We start from the raw sequence: 19,060 nt of genomic DNA on the forward strand, positions 1-19,060 counted from the left end.
GTGCTGTGTGGAACCATTTAAAATGCCTTTACAGGGAATATTGTTTGTGTCACACACAACAGTCTTTAATTCCTTCATCACTAGACTATGAGAAATCTAAAATGTGCACACCCGAACACCTGCAAATGGACAGTGCCAAGTTTTGTTTTTCTCTTCTGAAGAGACTGCAACATTTAAAAGACAGAAGAGCTTAGCAATGGTTTGGTCTCCTCTGATAGGGCATGTGTTTCCATTTTATTGAAATGCAATTGGGATGGAGGTGAAGAGGGCCTTACTGGCTCCTCATCAGATCAATACGACTTCCATGCAATTTCGTTTAATGGTGTTTTATGGTTTATCATTGAGCACCTCCCTGGAATTTTATGACGTGGCAGTGCAGAAATACTTTTATAAATAAACTTAATTGTCAACATTGGTGGAAACGTCTATCAAACTGGCTAGAGATTTGCATAAGTATGCATAAAGGCTTCCATCTTAACTAATTCCCCAAGGATTCTGTCAGACATTTCTGAAGGAAATGGTAAAAAAGACTGCTATATCTCAACTACACTGCAGATATCTGTGGCCATAAACAGCAGTACCCTATGTGGACATGTAACTTCAGAGCTGATGGCAAAAGCCTTTGCTCTATAAATACCCAGCTATCCCATAGCACTTATCCTGTAATTTTCCTGCCATCCCTGTAACTATCCCATCTTCTCCAACCTATGTATACTGCTCCTCCACAGGCATTTGCCCTATAAATTCCCTAGAATTACAGAGCTTCTCCACATGTTCTCCTACTGGGGACACGGCCTACAATTGCCAGCTAGTTAGCTCTGCTGGAATGTAGCCTACACCAATTGGCACACTCGACTCTAGGGCTGAATCCAGATTTTAGTCCTGCTTCGAGGAGGACTAAATCAATGAACTTAATAATTAGCTACTGATTTCAATGGGCCCACTCTTAGCATGACTGAGTCTGGAGCCAAACCCAGGGGTCAAGCTTGTAACGTTCTGTTGTTGGGAATTTTCACTTGTATGAAGCTTCGATGCACGGTACTAATTTTGGCCGGGGTAAAGATGTGGAACTGAACAAACACTGTCATGTGGGATTTGCATTTAGTGCTACCAGCCAATGGAGGTTGTTGGCTCACATGTCTGATTGGTAATTCTACCTGGAAATGCTTGATTTTTTAACTCCCTTCAGTTATGTCCTCACAGAAGGATTTGTCTGGCAGCCTTGTGGGATCACAAAGAAAAGACAGAGATGTATAGAGAGACAGAGAGAGATTCAGAGACAGAGAGAGAACTAGATTGTGTCCTTTCGTGGCAATGGGTTGAGTAAATACACTGCATCTACTTTTTTAATTTATTTGAGCTGGTTGATCCAAACTGTCATGGGATTGGGGAGAGACTGACTATAAAGTACTACACGTTAGATTTAATGGAGATTTGGTTGCTCAACATGAGCACCTGGTTTTATGGAGCTTGTCTATTCCCAAAGGACAGTCTGTAGTTAGCTTCCTTCAAGAGACACTTCTTAATGCCCAAAATTAATGAACGAATGAAATCCACTTGTGCGTTTTGTATGCAGGACTTTATTGGCCTCCCAGTTTTGCAACTAATGCATGGCTCCTCATGGTCTTAATGATACCCCAGGTTGTCAGCTGTATTATGTAATGCCTGGTGTGTCTCTTTTGAAAGAAAACAACAGGTGCTTGATTACTCTGCATAACACCAGACCATAGACCCCCATAGACGATGCTATGCTGAAAGACCTGCATAGCTGACTTCAAAGTCTGTGTGGAAGTAAAACACTGCAGGCCAAGGCCTTTGAGTGGGGAGGGTGTTCCTTACTATTCAAATCCCAGGAGAAATAAACCACCTGGAGAACTTCAGTTACTGGGAAATACAGAAATGCAGTAAGTACCTAAACGTCTTTTTGACCAGTGTGTTGGTGGCGCTGTCAGCCCCAAATACTCAGTACTCTTAATCAAATCCATGGGAGGTAATGAAAGAGCAGTAAAATTAAAAGAGATACTTTGAGGTTTGCTTTATTTGCCTTCTGGTCTTTTCAGAGCACATTCTGTGCTTCCTCTGCCCTCGTCCAACAGCCATGAGGGCCAGAAACATATTTGTTAAAACTAAACAATTAAACAATCACAATTTTATGCAGAAGACACTGCACCATGGGATCATATCCCGTACACCCCTGATTTCTGTTAGTATTTGCTAGGGTGGACAATCTTGCCTCTGCTGTGGGGCAACTGCAGAGTCACTTTGAGAAATGCTACTGGTATTCAATCTTCACAATCATCCTATCGTCTGCTGTATAAAACTTCACTATGATATTCACCCAGGGCTAAACAGTGGCACTGAGCTATATGTATGCCTGTGCCACAGTTGTTTAGAAGCCTGCTTTTGCCAACTTTAATAAGAACATTATCTTAAATATGTCTGGGTACAGATTTTTTTGTGTAAGATAACAACAGCACACCTGCAGAAACCTCTTTGGCCACCAAAGGAACAATTTCAAGTGTGTCTTTAGCCTAGACCCTTCATGATGGGTGGGGTGGGCTGGCTAGTGTGTGGCTTTCCAGATCAGCAAAACAGGGTAAGTACATCAGCATTGCTGTGCAGTACAAATGGGGTGCTTAGAGGCTATTTGCATCTTCTCTTCACCCTGAAGTAATTCTCAGTGTTGTTGTCTAAAGGATACAACGAAAGAAAAGTAGAGAGTGGGGAAATATACAAAGCAGAAACATATGGGAAGCAGAAACAGGTATCAGTGGAAGTGACATTGTCCGAAATCAAAGATGTTCGAGTGAGGAAAGGAGCGCATGCCTTTTGGCGTCAGCAGAGAGCAGAGGTCGCAAGCAGGTCATGCTAAAGTCTCCGGATGCATAGAGAACAGAGAAACAAAAGTCTTGCAGAGCAAGGAAGAAATTCAGAAGGCAAGGCGGAGAGATGAAGCCAGAGATTTGATGCTCCATAAAGTTTCTGGGCAGCAGAAGAAAGAAGGCACCAGACGCTCTTCCTGTTTCAGTCAAGCTTCTGCTAACAATCTTCTAGGACTCCTATGCTTGGACTACTTTTATGCTCCTACTGTGCACTGCATTCACACACTCTTTAGCTCCCTTTGGAACTTAAATTTATGGATCCAATTGCACAAGTTCTGCTAGGCCAAGGCATCCCATAATTACGTTAAACTGGGCTTCCACCGCAGACCTTGGCTGCAGAAATGCCTGAGGGGAGCACCTGTCTGCTCACTTGAGCTCAGTTTCCTTAGTGTAAACGTTGTCTGGCCCATTGGAGTTTGAGATACGGCTATATTGTATGCAAATCCTATTGGATTTGTAACCTGCAAACTGTCTTCATTTTGCTTTTTTTGCCTTTTTTTTGCACACCACCAATCAGCAGCTAACGATGACACTTGCCATTTGCCCAAACCCCTATACAGATACCATTACTTGTAGTAAAAAGGTCTCCACACCTGAGGCTCAATTCCAGCATTCTTGGTGGAATAAGAAGGCCTTGGAGCTTGGAAGACTCCTTTTGCTCTCGGCGACAAAATTCTTGAAGAGTATTCAAAAGGCGGCTCCTGCGATGCTTCCATGCTTGTCTGGACATTCTGAGGGGCAAGCGAAGTCCCGGGTGACGGGGCGAAAGGAGCAGGATATGGTCTGCCCTGGCTGAACTGGGCAAGTGGATGAAAAACAGGAGAAGGAGGCAAGGGAGATGTTGGGCAAGAGGCCTGTCTCATATACATGGGCTCAGCAACCACAGGCTTGGGCGGCGGTGCCCCTTTTGGTAAGGACCTCACGGGGTCTTTGGCTGGGGAAAGGATGAACAAGGAGGACTGAAGCTGGTAAGGCTGCTGCTTGGAGATCTCCAGCTCCTTTTTGGAAATCTCGCTCTCCGACATGTTGCTGTTGTACAAAGGCATAGGAGCAGCTTTGGGAGATCTGGCTGGACTTTTGGGAGGGGCCTGGAATGTGACTGGGGAGAGATGAGTTTCTGAAGCGTATTTCCAGGAGGGAGGGAGGGACATGGTAGGAGAAGGTGACCTGCCTATGTCTGGGTGCGATGGAGACTCAATGACATACTTCTGCATCCTTGACTGCCTTCTGGCAAATAGTTCTGCCCCCTTTCCTCTCGCCTCTGATAGGCTTTGGTTGGATTTGATCATCGGCTTGGGTTGTATTCTTGGTGACCTTAAACACGAAGACCACTCTGGGGCATTATCTGCAGGAGCCTGGGCTGGTCCTTCTGTTGATCTGTTTTCAGGCAGGAAGTTAGAGGCCTCTGCGCCCAGAGCAAATGGCTCCTCTTCCAGACTGGATGCTCCTCCTTGTCCTCTCCCCTTTTTCCTGTTATCTGCTCTCTGGACTAAATTCAAGAGATCTGGATTAGGAGCCACTTTGGGCTTCTCGACAAAGGTGAACATGGACTTCTTTGTTGCTCTGCGGGCTACGGACTCCTCCAGAAGGCCTGTTTTGGTTGCTGGTGACTCCCTGTCCTCTCCTCCAGGAAGAGGTCCTGGTCTGCTGTCCACATACGTAGCCTCATGGGGAACAGGAGCTTTCTGTTCTTCAGTAGGATACAGCGCTGAGTAGGCCGGAGGTGACCTGACCCTAGTTACTGGTGGAGGGCTGGAAAACGTCTCTGCATAAGTGGGTGGAGGAGGAAACTCAGCCACAGGACTCTTCTCTACTGGCGCCTGAGCTGCAGCCAGCAGTCGAGTCCCAAATGGTCTTGCGGTTCGGTTCTTCACAGGCAACGGTTTAGACAAAGTCAGGCGTACTTCACAGTACTGCTTATTAGTGTGTGTCACAGTCTCGCTGGGCTGCGTGTCGGTAGCTAGCATGGGTTTCTCTTCCTCAGCAGCAGGCGAAACGTCCTTGTCCTCAATGATTGGTACATCCGGCTCCTTGTTGAGAATCTCTCCGTTCTCCTTCCTGCCAATCAATGGTTCACTCATTGGCTTGTCGAGAAAAATATTGTTTTCCTGATCGAGAACAGGTGCATACAGCACCTTGTCAGGGATGTTGTTGTTGTTATTCTTGCTGTCAATATTTGGCAAATATGGTTCTTTATCGAGAACATTGTTTTCCCTGTCTGTATGCAGTACGCACGGCGCCTGTTCAAGAATGGTGCTGTTATTCTCCCTGTCAGCGACAGGGACAGCATCAAAAATAGGCAGTATTTTTTCCGTATTGTCAACAACTGGCACTTGCTCAGTAACTAGTGCCTTTTCAAACTCGTTGGCGATAAGTTCATGCATTCCATTGGTGGAGGCAGTCCCCGTAGTTTCCTTCAGGTACACGCTGAGAGGGATTTGCTCAAAGTCTTCAGCCGGGATTTCCTCAGAGGTCAACGTGGTGTGGATTGTGGAAAAGGCCTCCTCACTTCTTATTTTATGCCTTTGAGAGCCCTGTGTGTTATCTAGAGTCTGCTCCAGAGCCAGGCTTTTCTCGTTTTTTTCCATGCTGCCTTTTTGCCCCCGCAACTCAGAGTTATTGGCACAGGATAATCCTTCCGATGCTCCGATGTCTATTGAGGCCTGCTTCAAATGGGGCTCTTTCCCATGTCTTGGGCTGCTTTGGTGCTTATGAGTAGCTCTGGGGATGCGTTCGGCCCCTGCTTGCTTCGCGCTTGTTGTCTTGGGGGCTTCTAAGGTAAAAGCATTCACCCGCTGCTTGCGCCGGTGAAACAGAAGGACCCCTTTGGAGTTGGAGCTGGGTGGGGTTGTCAGCTGAGCTGCAATTCTCTGGCTCCTGGCTTTCGCTTCCTTCAGCTCTTTCTCAGAAAGGCTGGCACTTCTCGAAACATCTGAGGAAGAGAAAGGATACAGAGGACAGTGTTAACTCAAGAATCAAAGAGTCCCAGAAAACACACATACATACTACACATCTACCCAACTGGAATATGATTAATTTAAACTAAAACTTGTTGGTCATAACCCAGAAAAAAGCACCTGTAAAGCATATACAGAAAGCGGTAACTCAAAGCCAACAAAATCACAAGCCACAGAAGTATATAGTTGTCAAGGCTTTTTTTTATATGCTAATGTATTTCGGCAGATAACTACCATTGATACTAAGTTGTAATCATAACATAAAATTAAAAAGTGACATACTAGACACAGCTGCCCAAAATGAATATGGTTGTCATTGTTTTAAATGCCAGTAATAGCTGCATAATTATTGCTATTAATAATAAAAAGTGGACAGCAGTACCCTGTTGTACACTCTGAATACCAGTTGCTAGGGGACAACAGCAAGATTCGTTGCACTAGGGCAAGAGAGGGCTTTTAACTCACTTTAATTGCTCTAGCCTAAATTTCTGGTATGCAGTTGAATCCCATAAAATACTGGCAGCCTGGAGGCAGCCTTTTTCATTCCTGCAGAACGATTGCTAGTTATGCTGCAGGTGGCAAAAATAGTTGTTTAGAATACAGAAGCCCTGTCCCCTATCCTATGGTTACCAGATTTTTTTTCAATGAATCCGGGGACATTTTTAATTTTTTTTAATTTTATTTTTTTTGAAGCTGAGTAGCAACAGGGAGTCAGTAGTGGGGATGGTGAGGCAAAAGATCCTGGGTCCAAGCACACATGCATATTGTATAAAGGTGCAAAGCCCTTATTTCACACCCTGAGGAACAAATGCGCAGAGTTTTTTAAAAAACCGGGCAACTCCCAAGCCTCTCCCAATCAGTCAAAACAAAGGGGGAAGGGGGCAGGAGATCTGTACCGCCGGACGCCCCCCGTTCCCCTTTGGCAGTGGTGGTGGCAGCGGCAGTCAGCAGCCCAGAGCACAAGACACATCATATGGGTGAGGAAAAATGGCGGGCGCCACAGCAGTGAGCAGGTCCTGAAGCCAGCAAGAGCCAACTGCACTACCAGACTGGCTCTGGGCGGCTGAGGCTGCCGCTGCCATGTTTCCCAGGGACAGATTTGCAAATCTAGGGACATTCCAGGGACGGAATTTGTCCGGGGACAGATTTGCAAATCCAGGGACCATCCCCGGGAACTGGGGACATCTGGTAACCCTACCCTATCCATGCATGCAGAAATACTGGGTTTTGATGATGCTCGTCAGAATACTGTAGACTTCACTGTGACCCACTGTGTCAGAGGGCAGAAAATGCTGGGCTGTTTTCCAAGTGCATTTCAGATCACTCTGTATCACTGTTTAGAACTTTTGGGGACTGGGTTTCTAAATGGGTTTGAGAAGGAATAATGAAAGCAACAAACAAGAGCAGCAACAACGAGAGCAACAACATTGTTTTTCTTCCACTTTTCAGAAAATTCAACTTAAGCACTATGTGAATGTTTTATGTATTTCTACTATACATCATGTGCCCAGCCTTAAAATCTGTCTTATAAATATATCAGATATAGAGCAAGGGTCCACAGGACAGCATACATGTGATTTTCAGGTAAACGCCAACCAAAGTAAATTGAAGCTATTCTGGCCTTTCCTATCAATGAAGTTTAATGTAATTAAAGCAGACATATAACAGAGTGGGCAGTCATCACACTATTTGGGAGGGCTTGGAAGTTAATCATTGATTGCAAGAACTGGGAACTATTTCCTCATCCCAACCTTGCATACAATTTTTTCACTCTCCTTAGTGAATTATGTGGACCTTCCCTCACACCCCAAGTCCCTGCTCCCAGGACCATTGCATATGTGCATAACTGCCTGCCAGCAAAGACATTCTAATGCTTCCCCCTTTTTTTTACAATGGAAAAATCCCAGGCATTCTACTCTCTTTATTTTCAAGATCAATTTTTGCAAGAAAACGCAAGGAAAAAAGTCACTGGGAGATTGTGTCCCTGTTTTGTACGCAGCTTTGCTTTGTGATTGTAAATGACTGCATGCAAAAGGAATTTATTGAAAGACTTCAAATGGTTTCAGGTTGCAGTTCACTTGGTTTCAAACACCCTGTACAAACATGCTCCAAGCAGGAAGTTGGCCAGCTCAAAACTGTCTCACAGATCTCCCCTTTTCTACAGAGGCTTGGCTAAGCACAATGAGCCGGGTTATCACAAAAATTAGAAAAATAAACTATTGTCTCTGAACACTGCTGGGAGGCTCACCTCTTGCACAGCAGATGCAGAGTGCCGGCCTAATAATTTTGTTTGAACCTAAACACAAGATGGCAGCGTCCGATAATAAATTGGCATCATTCGAGGCCTTTCGTATGATTCCTAACCAATCAGGGGTTCAAGCTAATTAGCCAACGGCTTCCTAGAACAGAGTCCACTTAGCATCTCATAAAAGCATGAAATATAGGCCACTTGGGTTCCTCCTAACTCACCTTAACTGTCTAGGGGAGGTGGGGAGCTGCCAGCTTTTAAAAACTGTCTGGGCCATGGGTCATGGCATAAGTGGCTATTAGCAACGTTCCAGAAAGGATGTGGAAGGACACAGAATGCATTTTCTCTGGGTGAGCCATTTCCTATGAGCAACTTTTCTGAAACTCCCATGATTTCATACATCTGGCAAGAGGAAACATCAGAAACAAAGGGCAGTTATAAAAAGTTTACAGGCCAACCGCTGACATTCCTACTGAGGACGGTGGCACGAGGGAGAAGGAGGATGGGTTGCCCAGGCAAAGGATTCTCCCAGTTCCCCTTTAGGCTTTTGGGCTCACAGCTGGGGTCAGAATCATGCTACTTGTTGGCGATTTTGCCGTTTCTAGTGAAGGTCCTTAATTCACAATTTTGAATTATGGTGTTGGAGGAGACTCTTGAGAGTCCCATGGACTGCAAGAAGAACAAACCTCCTAAGGAAATCAGCCCTAAGTGCTCACTGGAAGGACAGATCGTGAAGCTGAGGCTCCAATACTTTGGCCACCTCATGAGAAGAGAAGACTCCCTGGAAAAGACCCTGATGTTGGGAAAGATGGAGGGCACAAGGAGAAGGGGATGACAGAGGACGAGATGGTTGGACAGTGCTCTCGAAGCAACTAACATGGGTTTGACCAAACTGCGGGAGGCAGTGGAAAACAGGAGTGCCTGGCGTGCTCTGGTCCATGGGGTCACGAAGAGTCGGACCTGACTAAACAACAACAAGAAGTGAGGGTCCTGTGAGGTTTCTTTGAGCAGAAGATGACATATTCAATTATTTCTGATTAGGTCGACCACTATATAAGGGAATTGATGTTAAAACCTGCCTTCCACAAATAGGCTGCATAAACACCGTACCTTTCAAGCACATTTAAAGGACACAGGTCATAGATTTGGAAGGGACCACAAGGATCATCTAGTTGGGAATCTTCTGCCCAACATGGGGCTTGAACCCACAATCCTGAGATTAAGAGTCTCATGCTCTACCGATGACTTCCCCCAAAGAATCCTGGGGACTGCAGTTGGTTAAGGGTGCTGAAAACTGTTGGTCTGTGAGAGGGAAACTACAGTTTCCAGGATTCTTTGCGGGAAGTCATATCCTTTAACTGTATGGTGTGTATGTACCCCATATTAGATTATTCTGACTGCAGCAGGTGTTGCTCATGGAGTATTAACACTTTTGTTAATAGGGGCACCAGCTCCTTCCTTCATAAGGAATATGATGAGAATGTAGGACCCTAGCACAGACAGAGGACAGAGAGTGATTTACACACATAAACATATACCCTAAAATGAAAGGAGGGAGAAGAGGGGAAAAGGTAAATGTAGAGGATAGGAGGATAGGAAGCAGAGGATAGGAAAGAAGACTCAAAGGACCACTGAAGGAAAGAAAAAGAAGAAAGAAGAAAGCCAGGGCATTGTGTCTCTCTTTCAGGTGCCCCAAGGATCACGTAATATCTTGGAACTTGCATCTCAAAGTCTTGGGTTCTGTGACTGAAGTCTACCCTCAAAGTTCATAGCTGGAGGTGAGCAAAGTCAATGCCTGGCAATGGTTGCTGCCCTATTTTACTACATCCTGAATCATTGATTGCAGGGTGATAATGATGATTAACTTCACTTATGAATTGCTTTCTATGAAGCATCTCAGAGTGATTTCACAATACAATAAAAGCACATTTAAACAACTGTATCTATTTAAAAAGCTACTTTATATATATACACCACCCCCCTCAAATCAAGCAGAACGTTGGCAAATAGAAATGTGGAACTGTGATAGAAGGGTGGAATTTTTGTGCTCTCATAAAAGGCTGACATTTTCTCTCATTATTTAGCATTCTCATAATACAAATAAGGCTTAAATGCCTTTTTTGGGAAACCAAGCCAGATGGGTGGGGTATAAATAATCTATTATTATATTATTATTATTATTATTATTATTATTATTATTATTATTATTATTATTAATCTTTCCAAAGAGAGGAAAAAACTTCCACGAAACATTTCATGCAGACATCGCAGATCCCCAAAGAGTCATTCAACTGTTGTAAGTTCAGGGGTTTAAGCAGGAGAGGGTTAATAATGGGGTAACAAGAGCCACTTCAGTTGGACAAAACGTCTGGGCAGGTCTGCCTATACTTTCCTTTTGTTGGGGAGATTTCTAGCTAAGTGGCCAGGAGATGATCTCTCTCTCTCAGTTCCTAAGGAAATAAAGCTGGAACTTCCTGGGTGTTTTGTGACATGCCTTGCACGCTTCCCATTTAAGGATGATGCCAAGAAGATATGAGCGAAAAGAAACAAACAAGCTGCAGTTTTAGCACCATGCTAGATGTGACGCTAAAGGTGTAAGTAGGAAGCCTGTCACTGTCAAGTTTTTAAAAAGTTAATAGCATATGTAGGGAGAGGGTGGGGGATTTTCATATGGACTGAGGGGGTTAAATCATTTCATTCGCTGCCTCTTCCCTGGAGCAGTAAGCTGTAAACCAGTGTGGTGTAGCAGTTAGAGGGTTAGACTAACACCTGGGAGACCAGGGTTCAAAACCTCACTTAGCCATGAAGCTCACTGGCTCACCATGGGCCAATCCCCACAGAATTATTATGGCCATTTCCATTGAGGGAAAGTGGAATATAAATATAAATAAATAAATCACAAGAGTGGGTTTGACCACCCCCACTCTCACTTGCAAACACTTGTGTGCGTGCACACACACTGAGGGAATCACAGCATGATGTGTCTGTTTTATTTATTTTCTCTTTTTGACACCACCGCCAAAATTGTTGGGATTACGGAGGGGGAAAGTTTACTTGGAAGCTGGATCAGGCCCTTGGACTGAGGGAAACCAAACTCAGATAAGCATTGCCCATGGAATTTCTGTAACCTTAGGCCTTTAACACAAACCTTCAAGCAGTCTTCATGCTCTATAAGGGCAGATCTACACCATATATTTAAAACACAGCTGCTTCCCCCAGAGAATCATGGGAACTATAATTTTCCCCCTCACAGAGCTACAGTTCCCAGCATCCTTAACAAACTACTGCTCCAAGGATTCTTTGGGGTAAGCCAGGTGCATTGGGTGTGCTTTAAATGTGTGGTGTGGATCTGCCCTAATGACCACTTTAAGCATGGCAAGTTTACTGCATAGATAGCATTTGTGTACAGGAAAAGTGAGTGCACGGCAGACATGGTGTGGTCATGTGTTTAGGTTTCCAAAAGAATATGGAAAACATATTCCTTCCTGACCCCTCTCCTTATTGCTCCCATAGGAGATGCTCACATTAAACACTGGCTGGTTTAGAACCAACCAACAGGAAATCCCACTTCATGCAGCAGAAAGAGACACAATCACAGGAAACAATTGACTCCTGACAGCAAGGCAGAACTAATACAAAACGTATTGATTGGTTTATATGTTTGTAGTCCACCCTTCCATCTAACAGATCCCCATGGTGGCTAACATCAACTGCAAATCAAATAGAACCTCTTAGAAAACAGAATTAACAAATGACAAAAAGACGTATTGGGCAACCGACACCAATAGTGGAATATTGATCCTGCATCTTGCAAACTAAATAGAAATGTTAGCAAGTGTGGTGGTCCTCATCTCTCCCGTTCTCTTCTAGCCAATCTAGTAATATTAAGCAGGTGCTCTGAAACTCTTCAGGTCTGACTGCTTCAAGATCTGTCCAAGGAGATTGCTTGGGAAGGAAGCTTGCTATGCCACACATCTCAAGAAAAAAGCACAAGAAGAGAAGAAATCTGAGTAAGTCAATGGTGGGCATGGCAAAACCAGGCAGCTCAACTACCCCAGATACTGGTCAGAGCCCATCCTTGGCCAGGTCATAAAACAGGGGTAGTCAACATGGCACCTTTCAGATGTTGTTGGACTACAAATCTCATCAGCCCCTGCCATCATGGCTGATGGTCAGGGATGATGGGAGTTGTAGTCCAGCAAATGTTGACTACCCCAGACACACCCTGAACTTCTCACTGCAATAATTTTCTGATAGGATGAAAGGTACCAGGACTAAAGAGAGGGTTTTCCCACCACAGAAGGCTCGAGCCAAGTTGGGGTTCCAAGAGAACTCTATTCAGTTCTATGAGCATGCACTCCCTCCATTGTGAATGTTACATGCTAATTTCACCGGCATCTATCTGTGATCCCATAGCCTTTTATTATTTCAGCCTCTGGTATAAGGGAGCCACTGGGGATTTGATAATATTACACCGCCAAGATCGTTCAGGAAATTTGTTACAGAAAACTATGATCAGAACTGGGTCTTCTAACCTATGGAACCATTCCCCTATCGCCTTACCATTGGCATAGCTGGGCTGTGTCAGCAGGCACCAGCTCCATTTTCATTTGCCCAGGCATGAAGTTATAAATTGCTCTACACAATACAAAACAGGGAGCTGGCGGGGAGAAGCCAGGCTAAGCTATGTTGAGGTGCAAGTTAACAAGCTGTTAGTTACTACTAGGGAGAAAATAATACACAGATTAGATAATGATGTAGGCTGGATGTGGCCTTTTCTTTTCTCCTCTTGACAAGATAAAGCTATAGATTCACAGATACTTTGGGATTTGCAGCGATAAAAGAACTGCAGGTGTGTCTACAAAGGATGACTAAAGCAGATATACCTTTTGCTTGCACCATGCACATGCTGTTTCTTAGCCATTCCCTGAAGCCAGAGGTCTGACAACTCTGAATTTTACACAAGTCATTTGAGAACAAAGCCTGGCTTCTCCATTGTCCATCTAGCTGTCACCATTGCTACATGTACTCATAGATTATGCACTGGGAAAGATAATAACCCACAGCCTTTGATGCTTGCGTGATGAGAGATATTCTTGGGAATTTAAAGTATTTCCATCTCCTTTCCTTTTCTTTTGACCTGCAGTTTGCCAAATCCATTCATGACAGGTTTTAACAGCGTTTGCCTCCAACAAGTAAGTATATTCAAAGGTAAAACCTCAAAGAAGGAGGAGAAAATTGCCAAAAGGTGGCCAGGGGGCTCTGGGGGACCATTAGTAAATAACCAAGAGTTCCACAAAATTATACACTGTAAGGGCATTTACTAAATTTAGAGGGGGAGAAAGGGGTGCCATAAAAATACATTCTTTTCGGAAGGAAGATTCACAGGCATGAATAAATAGAAAAGAAGCAGAAGAAGAAGAAGAAGAAGAAGAAGAAGAAGAAGAAGAAGAAGAAGAAGAAGAAGAAGAAGAAGAGTTGTAGTAGTTTGGATTTGATATCCCGCTTTATCACTACCTGAAGGAGTCTCAAAGCAGCTAACATTCTCCTTTCCCTTCCTCCCCCACAACAAACACTCTGTGAGGTGAGTGAGGCTGAGAGACTTCAGAGAAGTGTGACTAGCCCAAGGTCACCCAGCAGCTGCATGTGGAGGAGAGGGAACATGAACCTGGTTCCCCAGATTATGAATCTACCGCTCTTAACCACTACACCACACTGGCATAAATTGGACATGCCTCTTATGAGGTAGCTTGATACCCAAAGACATGAAGGAGGTCATTCAAAAGATTAAATCATATGCAGGTTTCACCAACAGGAGATTGCAAAGAACTTGTGGTCGTAGTAGGCCTTGGCAGCTGCCCAGTGATTCCTTCTCCTGACACACCCTTGAAAAGTAATGTGAAAGTTTACCTTTCCTACCTTGCCAGAGCACCACGGCTGAATCAAGGAGAGAGCAGCATGGTTGTGGATTAAGAGAAACAAAGGCTCAAAATGAGCAAGTCAGGAAAGAATGATAGCGAGATCTGAGGAAGCCCAGTACTCACTTGGTTGTACAGCCCTGGCAGGAAGCCACAAATCTGAGGGGTAGGGGGGATTGTGGCCCTTCAGGTCTCTCTATACAGCCCTTGGGACTCTGACCTAGGCCAGCCGCCCACCTAAGCCCCACCTTTCACAAGATTGCTCCATGTCCTCCTCAAGTGCTTTTGCCGGGCTAGAATGTGTCCTTGAACTATGGTAATGCCTCTTGCTTGCCAGGATGGAAAGATGCATTTCTGCCTGGATAGCTCAGTTGGTAGAGCATGAGACTCTTAATCCCAGGGTCATGGGTTCAAGCCACACATTGAGCAAAAGATTCTTGCATGGCAATGGGTGGACTAGATGCGACCCACGTGGTCCCTGCCAACTCTACCATTCTGATTCTATGTGTGTGAGTGTGTGTGTGGCAATGTGTCTCTCAGACTGAGAAATATTTCCTACCCCAATCCATGTTGGGATCATCAGTGCTATTTAAATTAGCTTTTGTGATAGGTAGGTAGCTGGAGATGAAAAGTGGAGACCAGGAGAGCAGATTGTTTTTGTTTTGTCCTGGGAAGGGGAGGTTAGTTGCTGGAGGAATTTGTACACATCCTCTGCAACTCCACCTCCTTGCATCAGTGTTTGAGGACTCAGGACAATCTCAATTAAGTTAGCATTGTTTAAATTATGTGTTGGTGCTTAAAAATGTCATGGTGGTGGGGATGGGGAGGTGGGGAAAGAAAGAAAGAAAGAAAGAAAGGAAGGAAGGAAGGAAGGAAGGAAAGGAAAAAAAGAAAGAGTAGGACGTTCTACAGAGCTGCCAGGTATGCTGTGGGTTGCTACTGCCACCGATTCCACCCACTCAGAGCTTGTCTAACTTTTATGCATTTAATATGTTTTTCATTTTCTTGCCTTCTGTGCTGCTTGGAATCTTTCCAGGGTATTTTTATCAGTGGTTCAACCCCTTCAATGTACCAGCAGCAGAGAAATGGAATTACTAATTCAAAGCTCTTCAGTGAGATGGAGGCGAAGAAAGAAAGATTTCTTTAAGGGAAAGCCTATATTGAGCTGTAAATTTCCTCCCAGACATTCTTTCTCTTCCAGGACACCCTCCAGCAGAATATAAAAATCACCAACACATCAACAAAAAGTTTTGCAGGGAGATTCCAGTGAGAAGCCACCGAGTTGCAGCAAATTTGACAGTGTAAAACTTGGGCTCAGCACAAGCTGGAGAAGACTAGCTGTCTAACTGAGAGAGGCATAGAGTCCTCTAGTCCAAATCCCTGCCAGTGCTGGCAACTTGCTACTACAGCATCCCTGACAGGCTTCTCGGAGGAGTGGAATGAGCATGATGTGGCACTTGTAAAAAGTGATCAGAGATCCATAACAGCTTCCTAGGGCCTGGTATTTCTCAAAATCATCTTTAAAAAATAATCTCACCTATTGTTTTCAAAAAGTCATTGCTGTGGTGATGTCTTGGTGGTTTGAGGGAGGGAAAGAGGGAGGAAGAGGTGGTGGCATAGAAATTGGTGACACCTGTCCCAATGGCTTGCAGTTGCTGAAGAATATTGAGAATGAAAGCAAAGATGAAATGGTCAACAATGCCATTTCAGGCTACATCAGAGAGATGGATCATAGCAGTCTGGGGACCTCTGCTCTGAGTCTGACCCCAACCTTTATTAAATAAGCTATGAGATTCATGGCGTGTCCACCAGCAATCCTGTGTGACACAACCAGGTTCTGAATCAACTCAGATAGCCATATAACTAACAAACTGGAAATGGCAGGTAGAATGCTAGTGAGTACATGTGCTCACTCCTGGGAGTACAAAGGCTTTCATGTTCTTTCAATACAATTCAATTCTTTGTACCCAGCATCTCAGTAAAGGCACATAAGGCAACTGACCTTCACTGCCATGCCTCCTGCTTTCTAGTACCACGCTCTGAGCTTCAGGGGGAGGACATGGGACCAGCTGTGAAGCTTCCTCCCTTGGGATTTCTATGTACATCTCATCTGTGGCTCCTTTCCAAAGACCCTTTCCTGTTTGATCAGCCATTCCACCGTCATAGACTTCCTCTTGTCCTCACTTAACACGCAGTGTAGATAAGGGGATGACGACAATGTGGCTGGGAGACCCAGTTCCATTTTAAGAACAGCAAATGTGCTATCCACCTGCACTGAGAACAGTGAAGGTGCTTCTAGGTATTAGAAGAAGAAGAAGAAGAAGAAGAAGAAGAAGAAGAAGAAGAAGAACCTGAAGTCAGTTTGATGAACCATCATGATACCAGCCTGCAGTTCAGCAATCCCACATTGCATTGACGATGGTAATAGCATTGATGTTACTGTTTCAGAGTGCTAAATCTGGCTGGTTCCAGAATGTTGCAATTTTGTGAGGGCAATTCAGTCACACACTGGCAAATTTGGGTTGTGCAATTAAAGTGGATTTGGTGTTCTTGTGGAGCAAACATACTTTTAAATAAACAAACAAATCGGACCTTCTGTGGTAGGGAAAGTAATGGGAAGATGCGCTGGACAGTGTGGGATCAACATAGCTTGGCACAACGTCAAATAAATCAGAGCAAAAGCTCAGAGAATAGCAGGCATCATACAAGTTTCCCACAAAATTTGTGCAAGCAAACAAGGAAGAGACATACTGTATAAGCAGGTAACCTGGAAGCAATCACTCAACCCCGACTGGGAGACAGTACCAAGATTCAAACATGATCTTCCATTATTTGGTATCACTGAGAGCAGTAATATCTCAGCCATCCCTGCCATTGTAAGTGTTTACTTTATACGTCTGTTAATCCATGGTCACACCTTTGTCCCTTTTCTCCCTTAACTCTGCAGTGAAGTGGAGCCTGACACTTCCTGGCAAGAAGCCACTCCATCAGAAGAAGTTGTCCTCATTGGACAGCAACTGTAGTGCAGTGGCGTAGCGTGGGGGGTGCCAGGGGGGCAGGCCGCACCGGGCGCAACATCTGGGGGGGGCGCGCTCGCTGCCTCCGGAGTCGCCGAAGAGCCTCGGGCGCAGGCTGTAGCAGAGCCGCATGTCTCGCGGCGCCCGGGCTGAAGGCGCCCGGCAGGCAGCGGCTCTCAGCGCTCGCCGCGGAGGACGTGCCAGGCAGCCCCTTCTCACAGCCCCGCCTCCGCCGGTGCTGCTGCAGCTGCTGGGCCGTTGCATTTTCCTCACCTCTCTGCCCCCCCCTCCTCCGGGCAAGCGGCGTCGTTTGGGCGGCAGCGCCAGCGGCAACTCGCAGGTTAGGGGTTAGGGGGGGGCGCAAATTACGTGCCTTGCCCCGGATTAGGGGGCGCAAATTACTTGCGTTGCCCCGGGTGCTGACAACTCACGCTACGCCGCTGCTGTAGTGGGTGTCTCATTTGCCATACTTCTTATGGGAACATGGCTCTATACCCACCATACATTTAAAGCACCTGGCTTCCCCCACCAAAGAATCATGGAAGCTGTAGTTTGTCCCTCACAGAACTTTGTGAAGGGTGCTGGTAACTGTAGCTCCACAAGGGGCAAACTACAGTTCCCAGGGTTCTTTGAAGGAAGCCAGATGCTTTAAATTCATGGTAGGTACGCAGCCCAGGCTCATTCATCCAGCCGCAAGTCTTGGCCTTGGATGTTTTCCCACCTGAAGCAAAATCTCAAAATGGCTCCCTCCCATGCTCTTTTCTTTTTAAGCGACACACAGAAAGGAAGGCCAGAGACAAGAAAATAGCATCCCCTGTGGAATACGCTGCCTTAAGCAACAGTTTCTTGGGACTGTCATTTTGTGGTAGAGCTCTCTGAGCCAGAGTTACATATTTCATGCCTTGTGAAGTTATTCAAATAAAGTACCTTAAGTGAATCAGGACACTCAAGAGGGTTTACATCATCTGTATCATTTAAGATGATCCAGTTCAGAATTTTCAAGCTACTTGTCAGCATTCCAGGAGATTGTGAGTGTTACAGTGTTCCTCACTTTGCCATTGTAATGTTTTAGTATAGCATTTCATAGCTCTGTTGCGTTACTTAAAAAAAACAAAAAACCATCCTGGATTCTTTTTATATTATCTTCTCTTTTCACAGATGTATTGTGACATATAATGCAACTTTAATACTATCACCACAGTGTCCGTTATGTCACTTTATGACCTTTATACAACTCAGCAGTTTTAAGTGGCAATCTTTGGAAGGTTGGAGTGGAGCTACTGTTCCATCTATTGCCCCCTCACCACAACATGTTCGGTCCTGAAGGTCACATTGGAAATTAAATGTGAGCTGGAGGACCCCAGCAAATTTGCATATCTCTTTCTCATGGCAGTGATGCAACATGCATATTGTCTTGATGAACTGAAGGGTGACAGACTGTATGCTCTTAGACCCAGGATGTCCCAGTGACCACAGGAAGCATCAGGGCAAAGTAAGATGACTAACTTCAGAGAGAGAGAGATCAGTGAATGTTAGAAGCCAGACCTATGTCAGCAAGGCCCAGAAATGGCTGTGCCTAGGCAAATTGGGGGCATGCTGGGGGAGGACCAGGGAACAGCTTGCATCTCCTATATTTCCCTCTCATGTAAGGATGGGTGAATCTACACAATTTCAGTTCCTCTCACTTTCTCATTCTTTCCGGTCTTAAATTTGGATTTCCACATCAGTTTGCATTTTTTTAAAAGGGGAAAAAAAGAAGTCCTCATGAAAATTCATCAGGGAATGTCTCCAAATATATTACGTTTGTAAGTGAGTTTGCCTAATACATTCGTTTTTGCAAAGGCTATTCCTCCTAATATAACACCTTTTGGTATGTTATTGTCACAAATACATACATTTTATGCACTTTCCCGTAGCTTATGCATTTTTATACATATCCCTTGGCTGTAGACGTGCATTGCAAAATCTGGAAAAGTGCAAATTTCGAAGGATGGCTGTATTTCGGTGTGTGCATTGTTTTGGAAGGTGCAAATCAGGT

At 44.8% G+C, this 19,060-nt stretch overlaps 1 protein-coding gene across 4 annotated transcripts in view; it reads right to left on the bottom strand.

Moving 5' to 3' along the window:
• The window catches only part of SYNPO (synaptopodin), an 82,479-nt gene that overhangs the window by 13,729 nt on the left and 49,690 nt on the right, over positions 1-19,060 (bottom strand). For 3 of the 4 annotated variants that reach the window (XM_081180735.1, XM_081180733.1, XM_081180734.1), the window contains exon 4: positions 3,476-5,814. In XM_081180735.1, coding sequence (XP_081036861.1) covers positions 3,476-5,814 — 2,339 coding nt within the window. Of the gene's footprint in view, positions 1-3,475; positions 5,815-19,060 lie in introns of those variants that run through there. The other variant, XR_014004589.1, reaches the window with a different exon arrangement.

This window comes from Podarcis bocagei, assembly GCF_964188305.1.
Source record: "Podarcis bocagei genome assembly, chromosome: 2".
Taxonomy (NCBI): Eukaryota; Metazoa; Chordata; class Lepidosauria; order Squamata; family Lacertidae; genus Podarcis; species Podarcis bocagei.